The sequence below is a fragment of the Cnephaeus nilssonii genome, assembly GCF_951640355.1.
Source record: "Cnephaeus nilssonii genome assembly, chromosome: 14".
NCBI classification, from domain to species: domain Eukaryota; kingdom Metazoa; phylum Chordata; class Mammalia; order Chiroptera; family Vespertilionidae; genus Cnephaeus; species Cnephaeus nilssonii.
Genome location: NC_137085.1, coordinates 25,051,414 through 25,073,897, shown reverse-complemented (window position 1 = coordinate 25,073,897; position 22,484 = coordinate 25,051,414). Strand labels below are relative to the sequence as shown.

Genomic DNA, 22,484 nt, shown 5'->3' with positions numbered 1-22,484 from the left:
ACCACATCCTCCAGAATGCATTGTAGAATATTTTCTGTACCACCAACCACCTTCTCATTCCTGCCCACTTGTTTTGGGGGATTTGAAATCATTGCTTAGATGTTAAAAGATTGGGGGTGGGTAGGAGGCCTCAGAGATCACAGGAGATTGTATTACAGTTTGTGCTCCCAGACAGTAGGAGAGAACAGCTGTGCAGTTCAGATTGGTTGTGCACTGGAACCCGGAGACCAGGGGCACTGATGGCCCAGTGGGGCTGGCTTCTAGTTTCTAGTGTAGCTTCCACCTTTCCTATGGGCAGTTTCTAAAGTGAAGCCAGGGAATGCAATGAGCTGATACCCTAACATTCTTTTTTCTTAATCTGGAAATAGTCATTAATGTCATTTCCTTCCTGACTGAAGATTTACGTTTTTAGTGTGGTAGTTTTTGCCTTTGTCCTACATTATCATAGTATTTTAATGAGAAGTTAGAAGAGGCTGCACTGAGGGCTGCTCCTCGGAAACCATTTGAATGTTATATGTACGTGCTAGTGATTTTTCTTACCCCTTTCCTTTAAATAGATTATAAGTTAATTAATGCCCTCTGTATGTGATCGCTACCTTGTTGTGTCTGCTTTCAGGCCATGCACAGATTGTCCATCTCCTTTTAGAAAGAAATAAGTCTGGAACCATCCCATCCGACAGCCAAGGAGCAACACCTTTGCACTATGCAGCTCAGAGTAACTTTGCTGTAAGTAAAACATGACAATTTTCTTTTTTCTTAATTAAATTTTAATTTTTATATGATTATAAATTCATAGGCAGTTGTAAGAAATGAAACAGCAAGGTCCAGTGTTCCCTTCACCCCATCTACCTCAATGGTAACACTTTCAAAAATGTAATGCAGTCTCATAAACAGGAAATTGACATGGATACAACCCACTGATCTCATTCAAATTTCACCATTTTACATGTGCTTATTATATGTGGGTGTTTGTACAGTAGTTATCTTTCAACAGTTGTCCATATTGTTAACTCTGTAGTGCAAAAGATAGTCTGAGCTTTTATAAAATTGTTACGTATGAAGTTTTATGCAGTTTTTATTTTAACTGCTCAGTGTAACATTTGCTTTACTGTAAGTATACTTCATCTTTTTGTTACTTTTATGGCACTGAGGAAAACTTAGTGTTCAGCAATCTACAGTTGTTCTGAAGGCACTGTGGCAAAGCTTTGGAACTAGATAAATTTTGGCTCACTCCTGACTGTGGTATTTGCTAGCCGTGCGACTTGGCACAAATTTCTTAACCTCCTTGAGTCTTAGTTTCTTCATATGTAAACGATAATAATTATACCTTTTCTTTCAGGATTGTTGTAAGGATTAGGGAAAATTTATGACATGTGCTTACTGTAGTTTGGCATTGATCAAGTACTCAAAAAATGGAATGCCTTCTTATTATTACTAGTACTGATAATTGTGTCCTTTATATACTTGAGAAAGCAATCATATGAATTATTGATATTTCCAAAGATACTGAATAATATTTAAAGCTCTTCACTGACCACCTTTTATAATTTACAAAGCACTTTCTCATCCATTTTGTCACTCAATCCAACCAGAACATGATAGTGTCTAGGCTGCTTCAGCTCCTTGAGCATGAATGGCCACCAAGAACCCAAGAAGCGAGCATTAAAGCAGTCACGGTTGATTTTGATGCCTTCTACATGGTATGCATAGTGAAACCCTTGGTTTCATTAAATTATAAGAATGCCATCATCAGCATAGTATGCTTCTATCTTCCTGACCTCCCCAACTGCACCATTGAATACATTGAGTACTCAGATTGCCAAAATCGTATTTCCACCCTTCTTTCTCTCTGGTACTCACAGAACTATAGCTATAGTCCTTTCTTGCGGACATTCATAAAAATTTATTTTATTTATCACCTAGAGTTTTGGCTAACCATTATCTTCTTTTATCTTCCAAGATCTCAGAAAAAATACAAAGTAAATTTTGAAGAGGATATCTTTCTTATTAAAATAGATAAGAAAAAAATAGATAAGAAAATAAGTTGGCCTAGTCTTGTCAATCTATAAAAATCAGAACTCAATCCATGTTTCAACACAAGACTATGAGATAGAACATGTTAGCCCTATTTACAGATGAAGAAACCAAGGTTCCAAGAGATTAAATGACTTGCCCAAGATCTTGAACCCAAGTCTAGACTACAAATTTAACGTATGTACAGATACCAGTAATTAAGTAACTATGCTAATGGGACTAAGAAAAATTGTAGAACATTATGGATGTTCATTCAAAGAAATACTTATTTGGGATAATCTGCCAATCCCAGAGATTATTTTTTAATAATTATGCAAAATTCTAAGCTTAATGTTAAGCCCATTGATTTTCTTGAACTTTGTTAATTTATAAGAGGCTTTCTTTCTTTCTGCCTTTCTTTCTTTCTTTCTTTCTTTCTTTCTTTCTTTCTTTCTTTCTTTCTTTCTTCCTTTCTTTCTTTCTTTCAGCCTTTCTTTCTTTCTATCTTTCTTTTTTGAGGCTTTATTTCTTTTTGAAAAACAGTAACAATAACCAAAAAAACCCTACAATCATTTCATTTGATTCAAAAGTAGGGAAAAATACTTTGCTTCTTAGTAGAAGTCACATATAACAGTTGCTTTGTTACCATAAAAAATACTGCTCTCTTGTCTCAAAATTTTAAACGAAGTTTTCTTACAGGAAACAGTTAAGGTCTTTTTAAAACATCCTTCAGTAAAAGATGACTCAGACCTCGAAGGAAGAACATCCTTTATGTGGGCGGCTGGGAAAGGCAGTGATGATGTCCTTAGGACTATGCTGAGTTTAAAATCTGACATTGATATCAACATGGCAGACAAATATGGAGGTACAGGTAAGAACTGGAAAACATAATTGATTTTCTTTTATTCAGGCTCCAAAATGTAAGTGATGCTATAAAACGTACAACAGAACCTTAAAACCATTGTTCCTAATATAATATTATTTGACTTTCATCTTTGCTTTTTCAGTTTAGGTTGCCAGGAGATCACTCAAAGGCCTACTTCCTCCAAGTATTATGGCCAAAATTAGCCTGTGTTTCTACCAGGTGAATGGTGGCATTTGATTTAAAACCTTGGTTGCTCCTTACACATGATTATGGGAACTCACCTGATTATCTTAGTGTAAAAAAGCATAAACCCATACTTTAAAACTATGCATATTAAGTAGTTATTAATTGTATTTTCAAAAATGTAGAGTTATTTTAAGGAATGCACACATCTAAGTATATTCTCACCATATAAGGATAGTCTCACCAGTCTCATTTAATGTGCTCTTTTCTCAGATTTAGCATGACCTCATCCTGCCATTTTAAAGATAGCCTCCCATGACTCTAGAAGCTTCAAGTCAGCTTTGCATCAAAAGCTCTTAGATGCTTCCTTCAATCTCTTTCTCTAATAAGAGAGTCCTTTAACTGTGTGCTGGTTAATAAGAAAGGTACAAGGTTGCCCTGGCCAGTTTGGCTCAGTGGATAGAGTGTCAGCCTGTGGACTGAGGGGTCCCAGGTTCGATTCCGGTCAAGGGCATGTGCCTTCGTTGCAGGCACATCCCCAGTAGGGGGTGTGCAGGAAGCAGCTGATCGATGTTTCTCTCTCATCGATGTTTCTGACTCTCTGTCCCTCTCCCTTCCTCTCTGTAAAAACTCAATAAAATATATATATATATTTTTAAAAAGCTGTATAAAAAAAAAAGAAAGGTACAAGGTTTTTAGCGTTCACTGTCAGCTGGAGGTCTCTTTCTTGTGTACTACATCCTAATTGCAAGTCAAAAAAGAAAAATCACACAACAGCACAATAACACGGAATAGAATAAACACTCAGCTATGGGCTTCTCGGTGTTATGTTCTCTTATTTGTAGAAACATACCAGAGCCATTTGCATCTATGTATTATCCTGATTAAGATCTTTCTTTGCCATCAAAAACATTGATTCAGCACTGGTGGGAGAGTGGAGAGGGAAGTAGCTACACCTAATAATAATTTCTTCCTATAACTATACCACCACACCCTCTACATTATTTTTAAAGAGTTTTTAGGTAATATAGAGTTTGATAAAGGCTTAAATTTCAAAATTATTTCTTAATAAAGTCTCACAGTAGACCTTAAGCTTCTTCTTTTTTAAATATTAAATCCTCACCTGAGGATATGTTTGTTTGTTTTTTAATTTTTATTATTGAGTGAGAACAAGAGAGAGAGCGGGAAACATCAGTCGGTTGCCTCTCCTATGTGCCGGACTGGGGCTCGAACCCACAGCCTTTTTGGTTTACAGGATGATGCTCCAACCGACTGAGCCACCCAGCTGGGCAACCTTACACTTCTTAAGAGGTATAGTGCAGATACATAGGACACTGAGTTTATAAATGGTTTGAACATTTAATTTTCTGTCTGACTTCCATTAGAATGCAGTCTTTCACTTTATCACTAGCCTTACTTTTAGTTTAACTTTTTATGTATTTTAATAAAGTGTAGGTGAGAGTCCTTGCATCCTTCTGACCAAACGTGTCTTTCTGATGTGCACCATGGTTGGAGTTCATACATAAATTCTTCTCAGCTTCATAGTTCCCTGGGCTCTTTCTCCCTAGGGTTTTATTATATGTCAGAGATGCTTCCTGACATTTCTTGTCTGTGAAAGTACTTCCTCTCCATCATTCCTCTATAGGGTTGTTTTATCTTCCCCCTTGAGAAAAAGAGTTCTAAACTATAATAAAAAGGATAAAAATATAAAAGCAACAAAATAATAATAATCAGTAGATTCAAATTTGCTTTTTTAAAAAAGGCGTTCTTATCAACCACAATATATAGACATTATTTGGATCTTGATTCGAATAAATAAAGGATAAAAAATGGTAAAGCCATCAGGATAATATGAACACTGTCTGAATATTTGATATTACAGAAGTTTTGTTAATTTTTTTAGGTATGGTAACGGGACTAACCTTTCTTTGGAATGCTGGGGCTGGGGATCTGCATTTCACCTTTGCCACCAGGGCCCTGTTAGAATCAACCCATAGGGGGCAGTAGAGGGAGACTGGAAGCTGAGTGAGCAGCAGGGGATTGCATCTTCCTGTTTGCTTGCTGTTCTTGTTTTAGTTTACTGCTCCTGTGGACATCACTGTAGTAAGTCTTCTTCAACACAGCAGTGGTATTTCATTCCAATGGCAATGTTAATTTCACCTTGCAGTTTTCCATCACTCACCTCCGAGCACCCTCAGCGCCCTCCTCAGACATCAGCACCAGAGGTCTGAGTTTCGGTTCTTCAGGGCTCCTCTTCTAAGCTGAAAATCTTTTTAATTTTTTCCCTCTTACAAGTGGAGAATGTACAATGATATTGGGCCAAAGTAGAATGCAAAATCTTTTTCTTTCTTTTTTTTCATTTTTAAATGTATTTTTTATTGCTGATAGTATTACAGATAAGTTTTAATAATCCCTTCCTCTTGTTTTTGTTCCCGCAGTCCTAGAATTTATAGCTGTTTTCTGCATTTACTACCTTTGATACCTTAGCCTTCCCTTTTGGCTTTTGCCATTCTTCAATACATTGCTAACAATTCTTTATATTGCATTATCTCTGTTAAAATGTCTAGTGTGGTGTGTGTCTCCTAAATGGACCCTGACTAATATAGTGGTTGTGTTTCTAAAAAGCACAAGTCTTGCAGATACACTTACTAAAATATTTATAAATGGCCCTAGCCGATTTGGCTCAGTGGATAGAGTGTCAGTTTGCGGACTGAAGGATCCCGGGTTTGATTCCTGTCAAGGGCACATGCCTGGATGCTGGGCTCAATCCCCAGTAGGGGGTGATCAATGATTCTCATCATTGATGTCTCTCCCTCTCTCTCTCTCTTTTTCTTTCTCTTTCTCTCCCTTCCTCTCTGAAATCAATATAAATATTTTTTTAGATAAATAAATAAATAAAATATTTACAAACGGAAGGATGTGATTCTAAAATTTCAATGAAAGCAGTCAGAAGTGAGGGGGATTGATGGCAGTTAGAGGGAGCACAGTAAGCCATGTGCTGATAATTGCCGATGCCGGGTGATGGCTGTATTGAGCTTACTGTCTTTACTTTTGCATATGTTTAAATTTTCCATAGCATAAATTTAACTTTTAAAAAATAGCACTTCTATGTAAACTTGTGGCTCTTTTTCAAAGAGGAAGCAACAATATTTAAGTCTAAGGTCATTTTAAAATAAAGTAAATGCAAATACTTAGAAATGGGGAAATTCCTTTAATAAAATCATTTGTTCTATCTTTTTTACTTAATTAACTTGTGCTGTGTGTGTTTTTATTTGACATTGATGTTTATCTGAAGAGTATCTATTGCATCCTCATGCCATATCACAGAATTATAGGATTTCAGAATTAGCAAGTACCTTAAAATTAATCCTAGTCCCAAGTTTTCAACCATGTTCTTTGGGACAACAGGCTTCTATACAGGTGAACTGGGAGTGTGGATGCTTAAGTGGATAACCCTCTACCCCTGTTTCAGCAGAACAACTCTAATTTTTTTTAATATGTTGAATGTTTTATAAAATTTCATTTTGGGGAAAAAACATTCTTATGCTCTTAAAATGTGAAAATAACTGGAGTATCAAGGTAAGTCATGCTCTAATCTGCATGACACCATTCTTCAGTAGTTGTCTTTCAGCCTCTGTTTGAACAGCTCCAATATAGGGAACCCAGTGCTTTACTTTTAACCTAACTCTTTTAAAATTTCCTTCCTTATACTGAGCTAAAATTTGTCAACCTGAATGATCCACTCTGTGCTCTCTTCACATATCTGAAGTGACAGAACTTCACATGTCACTTCAGATATGTGAAATCTCACACACCCATCTGAAACTTGTCTAGGCCACACCAACATTTATCCATTTAGGTCAGAGTTCTCAAACTCAAGTATGCATGAGAATTACTAGGGCTATTGGTTGAAATGCAGATTTCCAGATGATATGGACAGAGATCCTATTTCAAATCCTGTCAAGTCCTGTGGACTCCCCCTCCAAAATATATTCTAAATCTTTTTCTTTCTCTCCTTCTCTACTCCTGCCACTCTAGTTTGAGCTATCATTTTGCACCCAGTCTACTGCAATAGTTTTAACTGATCTCCCTGCTTATATCCTAGTCTACTACAATGCATTTTCCTCAGAACAGCTAGAGGTTTTCTGTTTAAACCATAAATCAGACAATATCACTCACCTATCCAAAGCCCTTCAGTGTCTTCCAGCACTCTGACCTTCATGGCCACTCATGGCCTGGCCTTTTCTACCTGCTGTGCTGCAGCTTCTTTGCCTTCCCTAAACACACCCATTCCTGTCCCTGTACTGACTGTTCCCTTTGTCCAAGTTACTCTCTCTCCTGATCGCCACATTTCTCATTCAGGTCTCAGCTTAAATGTCAGTTCCTTAGCAAAGCTTTCCCTAACCACCAGTCACTCTAAAATCAAAATATGTTTTGTTACTTCCTACTTTAATTATACCATTCATCACTATCTAATACTTTCTTGTTTATGTACATAGGGCCAGTGGGTTCTGTTTGTTTGTTTATTTGTTCTAGGTACTATAGAGCCATAACACTTAGAATTGGCCCAGGCTTCTAGATAGTTAGAATTCAGCAGAATTTATAGAGTGAATTTCAATAGAATTTAAAGAGTGATGGGATGAGACAAGCACTAAAGTGGAGTAACATATAGTCACAGCCACTCTTTGAAACCTCTTCCAAAAGCACCAGAAGAGAGACCACATTCCATCTTAGTGTTTTCTCCAATGTTGAAAGGAATTGCTGTTTCCTAAACTGGGCCCTGAGGAGACTGCTGACGTGCCTCTGGAGCCATGTTGTGTGAAAAAGGCACTCAATGCAGTAAGATGTGGGAGCTCTCAGTAGCGTGTGGGTACCAGCCGCAGGAGTAGCTCGTGTAACCACTGAAGGAAGGATTGATGTCTCCTGCCACCATCCCTCGGGCATATGCTTATTGAGGGGTCAGTGGGCAGTATTGCCTGCATCATTTAAATTATTTATCTTCGTTGTTGTTGTTTATCTCTCATTCTCTCAAAAAGAGAAAAAGATTGTAAACTAGTAACAGAGAAGAAGGGACAATTTCAGACCAATAGGATGCAAAGGAAGAAAATAGTGAGATGACAAAAAACTGAAAATGGAACTCCCATTTGACCCAGTAATCCCACTCCTGGGAATATATCCGAAGAAACTAGAAACACCAATCAGAAAGGATATATGCACCCCTATGTTCATAGCAGCACAATTCACCATAGCTAAGATTTGGAAGCAGCCTAGGTGCCCGTCAGCAGATGACTGGATCAGAAAACTGTGGTACATCTACACAATGGAATACTATGCTGCCATAAAAAAGAAGGAATTCTCATCATTTGCAGCAACCTGGATGGAATGGGAGAACATTATGTTAAGTGAAATAAGTCAGTCAATGAAAGAGAAATACCACATGATCTCACTCATTTATGGATAATAAAGAACATTATAAAATTGAACAAAAAGATAGATACAGAGACAGTAAAGCATCAAACAGACTGTCAAATTACAGGGGGAAGGTTAGGGAGAGGTGGGGGAGATAAGAGATCAATCAAAGGACTTGTATGCATGCATATAAGCATAACCAATGGACGCAAAACTCTGGGGGGTGAGGGCATATATGGGAGTGGGGTAGGGGGGGCAATGGTAAGATATGTACACATATAATACCTTAATAAAAAAATTGGAAAGAAAAAAAAAAGAAAAAAAAAGAAAATAGTGAGATGAGAAAGGGAAAAGTGTGAATAATACTATGAATAGAAAGGAAGATAGAAATCTACAAAAGTGAAAAGGAGAATCTTGAAGATCAGATTGCATTTAGTCAAAATGATAGGGAAATCAAAACAGGAAAAGATGCATAGTTAGAATAATAAAAAGATAAAGTTGTTATTAAAGAGTTCATCAGCCCAGCTGGTGTGGCCCAGTGGTTGAGTGTCCACCCTTGAACCAGAAGGTCAGGGTTCGATTCCCAGTCAGGGCACATGCCCAGGTTGTGGATTCGATCCCCAGTAAGGGGTGTGCAGAAGGCAGCCTATCGCTGATTCTCCTCATTGATGTTTCTATCTCTCTTCTCCCCAACTCCCTCTCCTTCTATCTGAAATCAATAAAAACATAAAAAATTAATGAGTTTATCACCTTCTCTTGCTCCCTTTTTAGCTTTACATGCTGCTGCCCTTTCTGGCCATGTCAGCACCGTGAAGCTATTATTGGAAAATAATGCTCAAGTAGATGCTACTGATGTCATGAAACATACTCCACTTTTCCGAGCCTGTGAGATGGGACACAAAGATGTGATTCAGACCCTTATTAAAGGTTAGTTATTAAGAGTGCTCCTAAATGGGGACATCTGTAATAGTGTCAACAATTTAAAAAAAAAAAAGTCACTCTCAAAATGTAGGAATTCTTGCATTCACCATTTGAATTATACAGCCTTACATAGCAGAGCCGCCTGGGTAGAAGGATAGAGGGTAGAGCACCCGCCTGGCATCAAGAAGCACAAGGGCCTACCTCCACCTATTGGTTGTGTGATTTTGGCAGTTACTTCACATGCCTGATCCTGTTTTATTTTCTGTAAAAGGGAAATGATGACAAACCTGACCAATGTATATAGGCTTATTGTAAAAATCTGAAGTAGATAATATATATGTGGAAGCATTTTGCTAAGCATAAAGCATGTAAGGGTCTGTTTGTTCTCTCTGATAGTCATTTTCATTATATTCTTGCTTTTTCAGGTGGAGCAAGGGTAGATCTAGTTGACCAAGATGGACATTCTCTTCTTCATTGGGCAGCGCTGGGAGGAAATGCCGATGTTTGCCAGATATTGATAGAAAATAAGATCAATCCAAATGTGCAAGATTACGCAGGAAGAACCCCTCTGCAGTGTGCTGCGTATGGGGGATACATCAACTGCATGGCAGTGCTCATGGAGAATAATGCAGACCCTAATATTCAAGACAAAGAGGTAGAAAGTCTGGGTCTTTTCTATATTGTCTGCTCCAAAGTGTTTAGAGTATTTTTTTCTTTGTTCACTGAAATTAAGTAAAACGACAGTTTGCCAAATGAAAAGATCCCCCACAAATCTGTTAATTAAAAATGATTTTTATTTGCCTATGCTCTCTTCAAGTCCTTGCCCATATACCTATATAATTTAACAAAGTCATACTGGGAATACCTCTATAACTTTGTAAAATATATATACATGGCATATGGATATGTATGTATATAAATATATATGATGTGATTTTACAATTTGGTTTTGTTCACTTAAAATTATCACCAATATTTTCTTATTTGGTTTATAATCTTTTTCATAATCATGGATGTTTAATATTCCAAAGTTCTAAGAGTTTTAAGAGTTCAATCCTCACATAAATTCTATTGAGTAGTTACTATTACTATCCCCATTTTACAGATGAGGAAATTAAAGCTCATGGAGCCTAAATAATTACCCTAAGGTGACTACAGTGGCAGGTTGGAGGGAGTCAGGGTCCAAACCTGTTACCCAGATTTTAGAATTAAATAAGTAACTTCCTATTGCTGGACACATTTTCTTTATTACAGATCATGTTTCATTAATCATCTTTGTGCATTTAACTTTATTTATTTATATTATTACCTTGGAATAATTTCCCCTAAGTGATATTATTGAACCAAAGAATGAATGGTATATGAATGCTTATGCTCTGATATATACTGTTAAACTGATTTCTAAAGCATGTGGGTTAATCTATGCTTCCCCCAGCTGTGTAGTAATATATTGCTTTCTTTCAATTTAGCCAATATTGACTTTTTGCTACTTTAACTCCTTAAATATCCTAGTATATTATGTTTTCCAAGTCAGAAAATATATGTATGTCCTAATAATTCCTTCAATAAATATTTATCAAGATTGCTACTATATAAAATTAACATAATGAAAATATATAAACATGGTCCTTATACCTAAGTTATTAGAAATACATCTTTTATAATTTGCTATACCTTTTACATTTTTTTTACAAGTTGCCAGTTTCTTACATAAGTACTATATTAATCTACTTTCCAGTTCTATTTTTATATGTAGTGTTTTTATGTATACTATTTTGGATTATCTACATAACAATCATGCTGTATGTGAGTAATAACACTTTTCTTTCTTCCTTTTCAGTCCTTACACCTTTCACTTCTTGTCTTAAATTATTGAACTACCTAGGACCTCCAATATAATGTTGAATGGAATTGGTGATAGTTGACATTCTTAACTCATTCTGGTTTCTCAAGGACAAAGCTTTAAATATTTTACCATTGGATATGATATTTCTATAAGTTCTCTTATATTTCTAGTCACTAAGAGCTTTTTAAAATCACAAATAGCTGTTTAATTTCTGTCATGCTATTTCTGCATCTATCAACATGATAGTATTATTTCTCTCCTTTTTGCTGCTAATAAGGTGAATTACATTGATTGATTACATTGTGTTTTTTTCAGATGCTAACGCCACTTATATATTTTTAAAATGTATATATTAGTGGATTTTATTTGCTAATATTTTGAGATTTTTGCATCTATGTTCATGAGAGAGTTTGACCTATAACTTTTCTTCCAGGTTTCGGTAGCAGGGTTACACTGACCTTATAAAAAGAGTTAGGAAGTAGTACCTCTTTTCTTATTCTCCTGATGAATTTGTGTAAGATTGGTCTTACTTCTTCCTTAAATGATGCCACGAAATGGAGTGATAATTTTGGTCACTTGGTTATGATACCATCCTTTTCTCCACTGTACACTTGATATGTTTCCTTATTGTAATTAAGCAATTTGAGGAGAGAATTATTTATTTTTTGAGTTAGTATAATTAACTATGTGTCCAAAAATACCTACTCCAGATGTACTTGATTTTTGCTTATACTTGTAGGGAAGAACAGCTTTGCACTGGTCCTGTAACAACGGATACCTTGATGCCATTAAATTACTACTAGACTTCGCTGCTTTCCCTAATCAGATGGAAAACAATGAAGAGAGGTGAGTCAGTTGTTGATAAAAAGAATGTATTGTTGTTCATATCACATCCTTTCTGCCAGATTTTTAAAATCTCAAATTTAGATACTGGTTCAGATATAATAAGTATACTCATAAGGAAACACTACATTAAGAAATCCTGAACCAGAAAAAAAAGAGCAAAAGTTCTATTCAGTATCAACTTAGAATCTCTGGATTTTAAAGCTATTCAGACGTTAGATATCACCTAGGGTCAGCTCACATTTTACAGATGAGGAAACAACATGCCTTCTTCTAGCTGGTGGCAGCATAAAGACAGGGGACCTGATTGACCAGGACTAGGAATTCGGTTAGGCCAGTGGCACGTGTTATATATCAAGAAGTTTCTCTTGATGAATGGATATTATCAGTTAGTGGACAAAGGTGCCACCATGTAGCATGAAAAAAATGAGAAGCTAAGCTGAAAGTTGAGGATTTCAGTCTCCATACAGAACTCTTGAATAATAGGAGACTCACAGAATTAGGCTGGGGTTGTTCCCCCAGGACGCAGACCTAATGAAAAGGACCAGACATAGTGTGAAACCTCAGCAGAAGAGATGCATGGTGGTGTTGGATCTAGAGTCTAGTAATTTGTAGGTAACAACTAAGTTTGTAATCAGACATCCATACCTGAACTCCCCATCCAGGTCTGTGCTTTAGATTTCATTGTTTGTGGATGCTCTAACTAGAGGGGCCCCTGCTATCTCACCATCCCTATCCTCTTAGCACCACCACCGGTCCTTCCTTTCTGTCTTGGAAACTTTGAAGAGAAGGAAGGACTTTCTCTAGGGCAGCTGTCTCAGCGGAAACGCTCCTCCGGTCTGGGGCCAACCCCGTCATCTTCTCTACCTCTTTCAGAACCTTTCCCTATCCATTATCTTCCAACTCTTTCTCTGCGTCCAAAGTCTTCCTTCTCTCAGACTGTCTTCACTGCCTGCATTTCTTCATGCTCACCATTCAAGCCATTGCAGTCTGGCTTCATCTCACGTCTACTGAAATCTGTCTTTTCCTAGTTGAAAAGTGATAGTTGTCCTTTCTGTCCACTCTCATTGGCCTTTCTGCATCCTGCTTCTGTTGCCTCCTCTTCTTTACCTTATTGAGACTCTGTCTTCTCTAAGCTTCTATGACAATTTATTGTCTCTTCTAATCATGTCTGCTCCTTCTTCATTTCTTTTGGCTTCTCTTCTGTTTTTTTATTTATTCTTAATATAAACATTCTTCAAGGACTGGATCTCTTCTCTCAGCCTATCTCCTTTGGTGATCTGACCAACCATTGATGCTTCAGCAATCACCTGGGTCCTGATGGGTTCTAAAACTGTATTTCAGACTCAGGATCTCTCCTTGCTTCACAGTCGTCTTCTTTTCATTACCAGCATCATTGTCTAAATCAAACTCGCTTTGACTCTTTCTCAGACTGGCGCAATGTCTCCTTGCTGTTTTCCCTCCTTTGATCTTTCCTCATTCAATTCATTGGCTTCCAAAGTAGCCTTGCTAAATCATATTTCTTTTTTTTTTTATAAATCATATTTCTAATGTAATTGTTAATCATGTCACTCCTCTGTTCAAATGCCATCTCATCTAAGGAGATTGTTCTGATCCCATAGTCATGTGTCCCAAACTTTGTACTTCCCTACACTGTATTTTTACAGCAGTTGGCACATTTCACTTTATATTATAATTTTGTGTCCTCTGTCTTCCCTATTAGCAGAGAACTCCTAAGGATCATGGTCATCTCTGTACAGTGCACAGTGCTTTTTATGAAGTGGATGCTCAGTAAATAAGTGTTGGTTGTCAAGTTGGTATTGTCAGGCTCTTAGTAAGCATCGCCCTGCTTTATACCTGCATTGGAAACTTCTGGAATTCTTAGAGCACATGAAGAATTAGATAAAGCAGACTAGTATGCCTTACCTTAGGAGCAATTATATAAAGAACGCACTCTCTATTATAGTCATATGATAACTACAAAACAAAAAATATTTGAAGATTTAGGGGGTTGGGCATTTAAGGAAGCTGGAAGCCCAGTCAAGTCCTCAAGGCTGAGGTTGTGACATGAAAGCAGATGTGTGAGAGGGATGATTTCTCCTTCTGAAATCCTAAAACCTCCAAAGGGAAGGTTTAAGAATCCTAAGAATTAGTGATGTTTTATTTCTGTAAAGCATTTATTCTATTACAGTGTTTACCACATGCCTCTTATTTTTTAGGAAACAGTAAAAAAACATTTTGTTTGCAATTCAGTTCCCATTTATATGTGAAGCATTGAATTCCAGACCTAAGTAAACCTATGAATTAAGGTGCTTACTGCCTCCTGGAGAAAGAATAGGTTAATTACAGACCAAAAGACCATAGGAAAAGCCCGCCTAACTGAACTTGCCAATCTATAAATGAAAAGAGACAGTGGCAATATTCCAGGCCCCTTTAATGTTTCATCAGCAATGCACCTTGATGTACAAATGTCAGAACTTGGCACTGCCTTTTATGTTTATTGACATTCTAGTTTAGGCATTCTGCTCATCCCAGCAGACCATTCCCACTTGGCAGGTCCAATTGTATCTTGTCTCATCTTTATCTACATTGTTTCTTGACTGGTTACCATCAATGTGGGGCTAATTTTTACTTCTCATGCATTGACACTAACCCTTTGATGTGCACTGCTTAGACATAATTTTTGCCAGCTCCTGCTGGCTTTCAGTCAATAACTCTCTGACAGCCACTCTCTGATATTGATGGGAATATTCACAGCACTTGAATGTTTCTAAATTGAAATGGGGGTGAAGAAAGATTCAATAGTAATAATCACAATATGGTCAGTTGCTTGAACTCTAGATATACAGACTTTCAATCTTAAAACCTTGGTAGGTATTTGGATTGTGTTTCTTTGAGCAAAAATTGACTGAGAATCCTAAATAAACCAGTTGGGGGGAAATTTTTTTTTAGGAAATTGGGGGGAATTTGAATAGGGAGTTGACATTGGATCTTACTAAGGAATTCCTGTTAATTTTGTTAATATAACAGTTGCGTGGTTACATTCATATTATTTATAGATGAATACTGAAATTCAGGGAAATGAAATGATAGGAATTCTGGGATTTGCTTTAAGATACTTTAGCAAAAGTGATAAGGAAGGGCTTGGATGAAGCAAATGTGGCAAGGATCTTGCTAATTGTTACATTTGGATGATGAGTGCAAAGTATTATGGCGTTATACCCTCTACTTTTGTTTATGTTTGAGTTGTCTCCTAATAAAAATACACTTTTTTTCTTATTAAAAATATTAAAAACATTTGAAATGCAATTTCTATTCAAAAACTGCCTGAGAGATCTAGTTCTTCCCACCTCCTTTTCACCTGTTACAAATGAGAAAACAGAAGCTCAGAGAAGTGAAGAGAATGTCCAGGTCTCACAGGTCTCTGACTCCCGGTTCAGCATTCTTTAGGGTGTCTTATGCTACCTGTTCTTTGCTTTTGTCATATTTGTAAGTATAGGCATAGTTTGGGTCTTACTTTCATAAACCAGATTTTTATAATTTTGCTTGTGTACTATGTGAAAGACACTACATTTTATTATAAAAGAAATGATCAACTCACTAAATATAGGTTATTTCACGTTGATTTTAGAAGTTTCATTCTCTAAGAGACTTAAACTCAATAATTGATAGATGTGCTGTAGAAAGATTACTGAACAGGGAGACATTTGATCTTAGTTTCAGTCTAGATTATACAGGTTACTGGTTATATAACCTTTAGCAAGTTGCTTAATTTTTCTGAGTCTGTTTATTGACTTTATTTCCCTAAATGTCCTCTAAAATTCAATTTAGCTCTACTATTGTATGATAATATTTACCATTTAATATGTAGTTAAATTTTTTTAACTACGTATAAATAATGTTTTAAAGTTTACATAGGCACCTCTACTTATGGCCTTCTGGTCCCTGAACAGTAGTGGCAGATTGAGCTGCCCTTAAATGAGGGTTCCTTAACTTTAGCACTTGGGGCTTCCTTCTGAATTCAGTTCCTTATTGAAGTGGCCAAACCACCCTTTCAAAACCTTGTCCTTCTATGGCTTACTGTAGCTATTAGATGAATTTTGAAGAGATTTTTTTTTCTGTAATCATTGGATAGTTTTCTGTGTCTAATGATGCTTTCATATAATCATCATTTATTCCACTTCAGATATCAGCTTATTATTTTCTCTGAACATCTCTTATTGCATTGAATTAGTGACAGTCACTCAGAGAGGAATCAGATCAGTGGCAGCCATTAGGTGGCCATAAATACTAGTTTGGGTCCAATGGAAATAATATTTATGATAATATATATGATATTTATGATAATAATATTTATGATAAGTGATTATGGTGTCACAAATCATACTGCAATGTATGTCCTATAATAACAGTAATAGCCAATACGTATGAATAGGCACAATGCCAATCTTTACATTCTTATTTTTTTCTTCATGCCATGTCTGTGATGAGGAAAGCTGGGGTTTAGAAACATCGAGTAAGTTGTTTAAGAAGTGACAGTTACCATCACCATTGTTGGGTGGTAGAATTTGGGATTTGGGGTGTTTTTACTTCACTATTTTTTATTTTTCACATAGTTTAAACTCTTAGATGTGTCCTTTTCATGAAGTAGTCATTTTTCTTTAAAAAAGGAAAGCATATCTGCCAAGATAGTAACAGTGGTTAATTGTGAGGGTGGTGATTTGGATGACTTATTTTCTTCTGTGTATTTATCTAATTTATTTTATATTTCCAAAAATAGAAAAATGTGTTTTTAAAAGGGAATTTGCTTACAATCACACAATCAGAGCCATTTGAAACACATAACTACATGACAATAATATTTATCCTTTCTAAATAATATATTTATCAAAAAGGGGCTATATGTCCACTGTACCAAATTTAAAAGGCATAAAAGGGCATTGAGTGAAAACTGACTGTCCCTCCTACGCTTGCCTCTGAGACAGTCAGTTTCTTTCTCAGGCATCACTGTCACCAGTTTCTTGGGAAACTTCTGGAGATATGTTTTATATAGGTGAACACACACAGATAAATTCTTTTTTGCACAGTGAAGCATGCCGTAATACTCTTCTGTTTCTTACTTTTTTCTTTCTTTTTTCATTTAACAAGAGATCCTGGAGATTGTTCCTTATTTATTCATACACTGATGACTTTGTTGCATGGGTGGCCTGTGCTTTATTTAACTGGTCCTCTGTTGATGCATGTTGAGGTTGTTTGCATTCTTATACTATTTCAAGCTGTGCTTCTGTGAATATCCTTGCACATAAAGCAGCTCACAAAGGAGAGCAGATCTGGAGGATAAATGCCTGTATGTGAAATGGCTATGTTGAAAGGCAGATACATAAATAATTTTGATAGGTATGCCCAATTGTTCTCCCTAAAGATTAAGGTAGTGTGTGAGAGATTGCCAGCACAGTAGGTTCTTAAATTTTCTGGTGTGTGCTAATCTAATTATTAAAATGCTCTTTCACATGAGTCTTAATTTGTATTTCTCTTAAATTAGTGAGATTGGACCTATGTTTAGAAGCCATTAGTATTTCCTGTTACAGGAACCCTTTTACCTTTGTTTTTGATGTTTTTGCCCTGCAAAGTTTTATTTTGTGTGTGTGTGTTTTGTTTTGTTTTTTTATGTAGTTGGATTTATCAAGCATAAGGTTTCTGACTTTTGTACCTTTTTTTTTTAAAGACTTCCCTCTTCAATTTTTAAGAAATCGTCCATGATTTCTTCTGATACATCATTGACTTCTTTTATGTGTATATATATTTAGATCTTTGCCTCATTCATAATTTACTTTAGAGTAAAATGTGATATAAGTATTTTTTCCCCAGATGGCTACCCAGTTGTTTCAGCATTATTTAATAATTCATCCTTTCTCCAGCTAAAGAGCCATCCTTATCATATACTAAATCTCTTCATTTGGAGGCATATTTTTAATTTCTTTTTTAAAAATATGTTTTATTGATTTTTTTTTTAGGGAAAGAGGAAGAGAGAGGGAAAGAGAAACATCAATAAGAGAGAAGCATTGATCAGCTGCCTCCTGCATGCCCCCTACTGGGGATCTAGCCTGCATCCCAGTCATGTGCCCTGACCTGGAATTAAACTGATGACTTCTGGGTACATAGGACGATGATCAACTAACTGAACCACACTGGCCAGAACTATTTTTTATTTCATAAACACTCAAATTATGAATCTCACAGAATATTATTTGCAGTACTCTTTCAGATAGGAATGAGAATTATTTGGAACATGGGAAAGAGGAAAAGGGATCATGTTCTCACAGCCCCCAATTTGTGAGCCAGTGAGCAAAACTCAGGAATTGATGTGGTCAGCAGCACAGAGCACCTGACTCCAGCTTCCCCCTTGCTTGTGCCCCTCAGAGAACAGAAGGAGCTGCTTTGCCTGAGGAATGTTCCATGTCTTCCCATGTTTCCTTTTCCTGCATGTCTTGCCAGTTAGCTGTACCTTGAATTACATTCCGACACTTGAACAACTCTCCCTGCCTCAGGTACACTCCCCTCGATTATGCTTTGCTTGGTGAGCGCCACGAAGTGATCCAGTTCATGTTGGAGCACGGCGCCCTGTCCATCGCAGCCATCCAGGACATCGCTGCCTTCAAAATCCAAGCTGTGTACAAAGGCTACAAGGTCAGGAAAGCTTTCCGAGACCGCAAGAACCTCCTCATGAAGCATGAGCAGCTGAGGAAAGATGCTGCTGCCAAGTAAGTTCCAGCTGTTAGCGACGGGTTCTCACAACTCGGGGTCAGGGCTGAAGGGGCGGAGAGGGAGTCGGAGAGAATCTGAAATATCTTTGATCCCTGTACCCAAGCCACCTTCCCCCTTCAGCTCACCAGTCCTTCGGAGGACTGAGGCTGAAATGAAGGACAAGATCTAACCTCTGCGTGGTGGCTGTTCCTCTGTTTCCCCGGGAAGGAGTGGAGGGTGGCCATGCTCCCTCAGTGAGCTGCAGAGAGAAAGCTGGTCTTCTCACCTCTCCTGCCTTTCCCGAAGAAACTTCCACCAGTGCCTGCCTACTTCCCCTAGACTAATCGAGCTTTGATTTGATTAAAGCAACCAACTTGTATAAATAACTTGCTTCTCCCCCACCTATTCCTTGACAAATTTATACTAAATAATGTAATTTATTCATTAATCATTGATTGAACTCTACTGTACATACAAAACTTTTGGCTAGAGCCTACAGAGAAAATAGTAATTAAAAGGAAAATACTTGCTTCAAGAACCTCAGACTTTTTTGGATAATGATATAAAATGTTCAAAATAGTCACAGGTACATATTATACATTGTGATTATTTTACCGTAAGTGATAGATTTTAGATTAGGCTTTGGTTTGCCTTTTCTTTGATACCTGTGTTGGGTATTTTAAATAGCAGGAGGTATCACATTAGTGGGTATAGAGACCAAAACTTCTGATGATAAAGATGCAGACAACAGGCAGATTCCTGAGAGACAACTTCCGGGCTATATCTTGAATGTTTCCAAACCTTGGATCATTCCAACTTTTTTTTTTTTTTTTCATTCCAACTCTTAATTCCTTCCATATCTTGCCCACAAGGGGGAAGCATCCTACCTTATTCCTACCTAATAATAGAGTAATATGCAAATTGACCATACATTCACTATGCCCATGATTGGCCAGGAGATGCGGGGGGGGGCGGGACTTGAGGTGGCCGGGGTGACTGATTGGGCCGGTGGGATGCTGAGCTCGCGCCGCACGCGCTCAGCGTCTGCGCCATGGCTGTGCTACAGCACAGAAGGGGTCTCTGGGGCAGCGAGCCCACATCCCGCCGCCGACCATCAAAAGCAGGGAGCTGGGTGTCCGCTCCAGCACCAGCGGACAGACACCCAGCTCCTCTGCGATCGAAAGCGGGGAGCTGTGTGTCCGCTCCGGCACCAGTGGACCCCCTGCCATCAAAAGCGGGGAGCAGGCTGCTAGCAGTGTCCGCAGAGCGTGCTAGGCTTTGCGGGGCAGTGGATATGGCCTGGATGGCAGGTTAGGCCTAGGGGACCCTACACGTGCATGATTTAATCATGCATTGGGCCTCTAGTACATGTAATAAGTAGCAATTAAAAATAATAATCAAAGGCAGGATAAACCATGTCAGCAAGAAGTTAAATACCACCATGAACTGGAATTACTGACCATGAGGCAGCCTTTGCCAGACAAGATTGACAGAAACACATTCTTTTCTGTGACTCTGAAGCTATCAAAGTAGGTGGCATCCTTAGAAACATTCCTTTGCATTGGTCTATTAATGAGGCCCATTGCAGCACATGTGCCAGAGAATCCAGTATTAACCTAAAGCCTCTACATGCCTGTTTCCAGCCTTCTTATCCAAGTCCTCTGCGTGTGAGTGACAATGTAAGTAGGTAATACACATGACAGATTATCCTGAGAGGCAAGTAAGTATTTTCTACAAGGGATGGAATATTGTATTTCCTTCCACTGGTGTTTCTATAAACTCCAGTTTAATATGTGAGTATCTGTTTTCAGAGTTCCAAGTCATATCTACCCGAAGTGCGACTCTAAGGCAACGTGACTGACTTAGTATGTCCTCCCTAAAGGAGCATATTAATCCAAACACAACTCACTTTGATTTTGGGGAGAGTGGACCCTGGAGTCCTCCTTTCCCCCAAACTCCCTTTCCAGAGGAATGGAAAGGTGTGGTAGAGTGGAAAGTAGACTGGGTTCAAATCCAGCCTCGAATGTTTCCATGCGGTGAATTGCACACAGCATTTCTCTCTCAGGCCTCAGGCTCTTCATCTGTAGAACAGGTCAGAGCAGGCCAGTGGGTTTCTAGGCACTGTCCAGCTCTGTGGAAACCCACGTCTTCATCGTTGGTGATCTCAGCCTCTGCTTCCTCTCCTTGCCTGAGGTGCTGCCCAGAGGCCAAACGTTTGGATTCAGTGTAGAGCTGGCAACTAAGATTCATTTGTCAGAAGACCTGCTGTACAGAGGGAGGGGTTTCAAATAATGATGCTTACATAAAGTGCATAATGTTTATGATATTTTTCCCCGATATGTTTGTTTGTTTGTTTGTTTTTTGCAACATTCAGCCCAGAGGGTTTGAACCACAGGGAGATTTAGGGAACATCTGGTTCTCTCCTCTCCTTTAACCCTCTTACTTGCTATCCTAATTCGTTTCACTGTTGTGGAAGATAGGTCCTCTTTGTTCTTAATTCTTAGTTTCTGAAATTCATTTTTAAAAACCCTTTTAAATGGGAACTGTGCTTACTGGGATGATATTTGAAATTGGCAAAACTGAAAAAATTATGAACTTTACTTTTTCTCAATCACAGTCTTTCCTTTATCGGGTGCCATTACTGGACATAAACAAGTTTTGTACACTTTAACCATCACCTCCTACAGTCATCATTGAATAGATCCCCACGGGAAATACTTAAATGGAAAAAAGCCAGACTTAATTTGTTTTAATTTTATTTCTCAAGAGTTAGTTCTTAAAATCTGAGACAGTGTTTAATTTTGTGTTTCGTCTTTGTTTTAAGGAGCAGAAATCAGAATGTTAGATTCAGTCTGTGCTCCCGCTGCCTCGCTGACGTGGGGCCCAGGCACGTCCTGGCACCTCCGTGACCCTTTCCCAGGAGTCCTAGCAGAAATCACCTTCCTTAAAGAACGGGTGTGAAAGCAACTTGTTTAACTTACAGTGATTTTTAATTTACTGATAGAGAAATTGGGAGAGATGTTTCAGTCATATTCTCTAAGGCATTTTTTTTTTAGAAAATACTGTTTAAAGAATACCTATAATCCATTCAAAAGCACTTTGTAACTCATACTGCTCCACCTGTGTTGTTGCCAAAATGAACATTAGCATAATTTGCCTGCCGAAGCACACCGTTGAGTGCACACTAAATTAAGACCGTGTTTATGTGGATCACTCTTCTTCCCTGGAGCTTCTTTTTGCCAGGTTTTTATTTCACTCTCTAATCACAGATCTCCTCTAACTTGCCAACTCTTCCTTCTCACATTTTTAAATTATACCATCTCTACACTGCGGTCAGCCCTGCGGGCAAACTCCTTAGACCTCTGCTCCTGCTATGCTTTTTTAAATTGAAAATGTATCTATTTTTAAGACTTAAATTACTTCATCTCTGTAGATAACCCCTTAATCTGGCTCATATCTTGACCTCCTGGAACTCTAATCCCGACTTATCAGCTGCCTCCTGGGCATCTCCACCTCACTGTCCTTTGGTCACTGCCGGCATCTCAGATCACTGGACATTTCCACTGTGTGTCCTGTTGTCACCAGCACTGCAGACCCACTGTGTGAAACCTGCAGCTCATCACCACAGCCTGTCTCTTCTCTCGCCTCCTGACTTCCCTG

At 37.9% G+C, this 22,484-nt stretch overlaps 1 protein-coding gene across 3 annotated transcripts in view; it reads left to right on the top strand.

Moving 5' to 3' along the window:
* Positions 1-22,484, top strand: part of INVS (inversin) — a 152,513-nt gene that overhangs the window by 69,747 nt on the left and 60,282 nt on the right. For all 3 annotated transcript variants that reach the window (XM_079791106.1, XM_079791105.1, XM_079791107.1), the window contains exons 7-12: positions 617-726; positions 2,713-2,884; positions 9,242-9,397; positions 9,817-10,046; positions 11,977-12,083; positions 18,629-18,841. In XM_079791106.1, the coding sequence (XP_079647232.1) occupies positions 617-726; positions 2,713-2,884; positions 9,242-9,397; positions 9,817-10,046; positions 11,977-12,083; positions 18,629-18,841 (988 nt within the window). The remainder of the gene's footprint in view (positions 1-616; positions 727-2,712; positions 2,885-9,241; positions 9,398-9,816; positions 10,047-11,976; positions 12,084-18,628; positions 18,842-22,484) is intronic.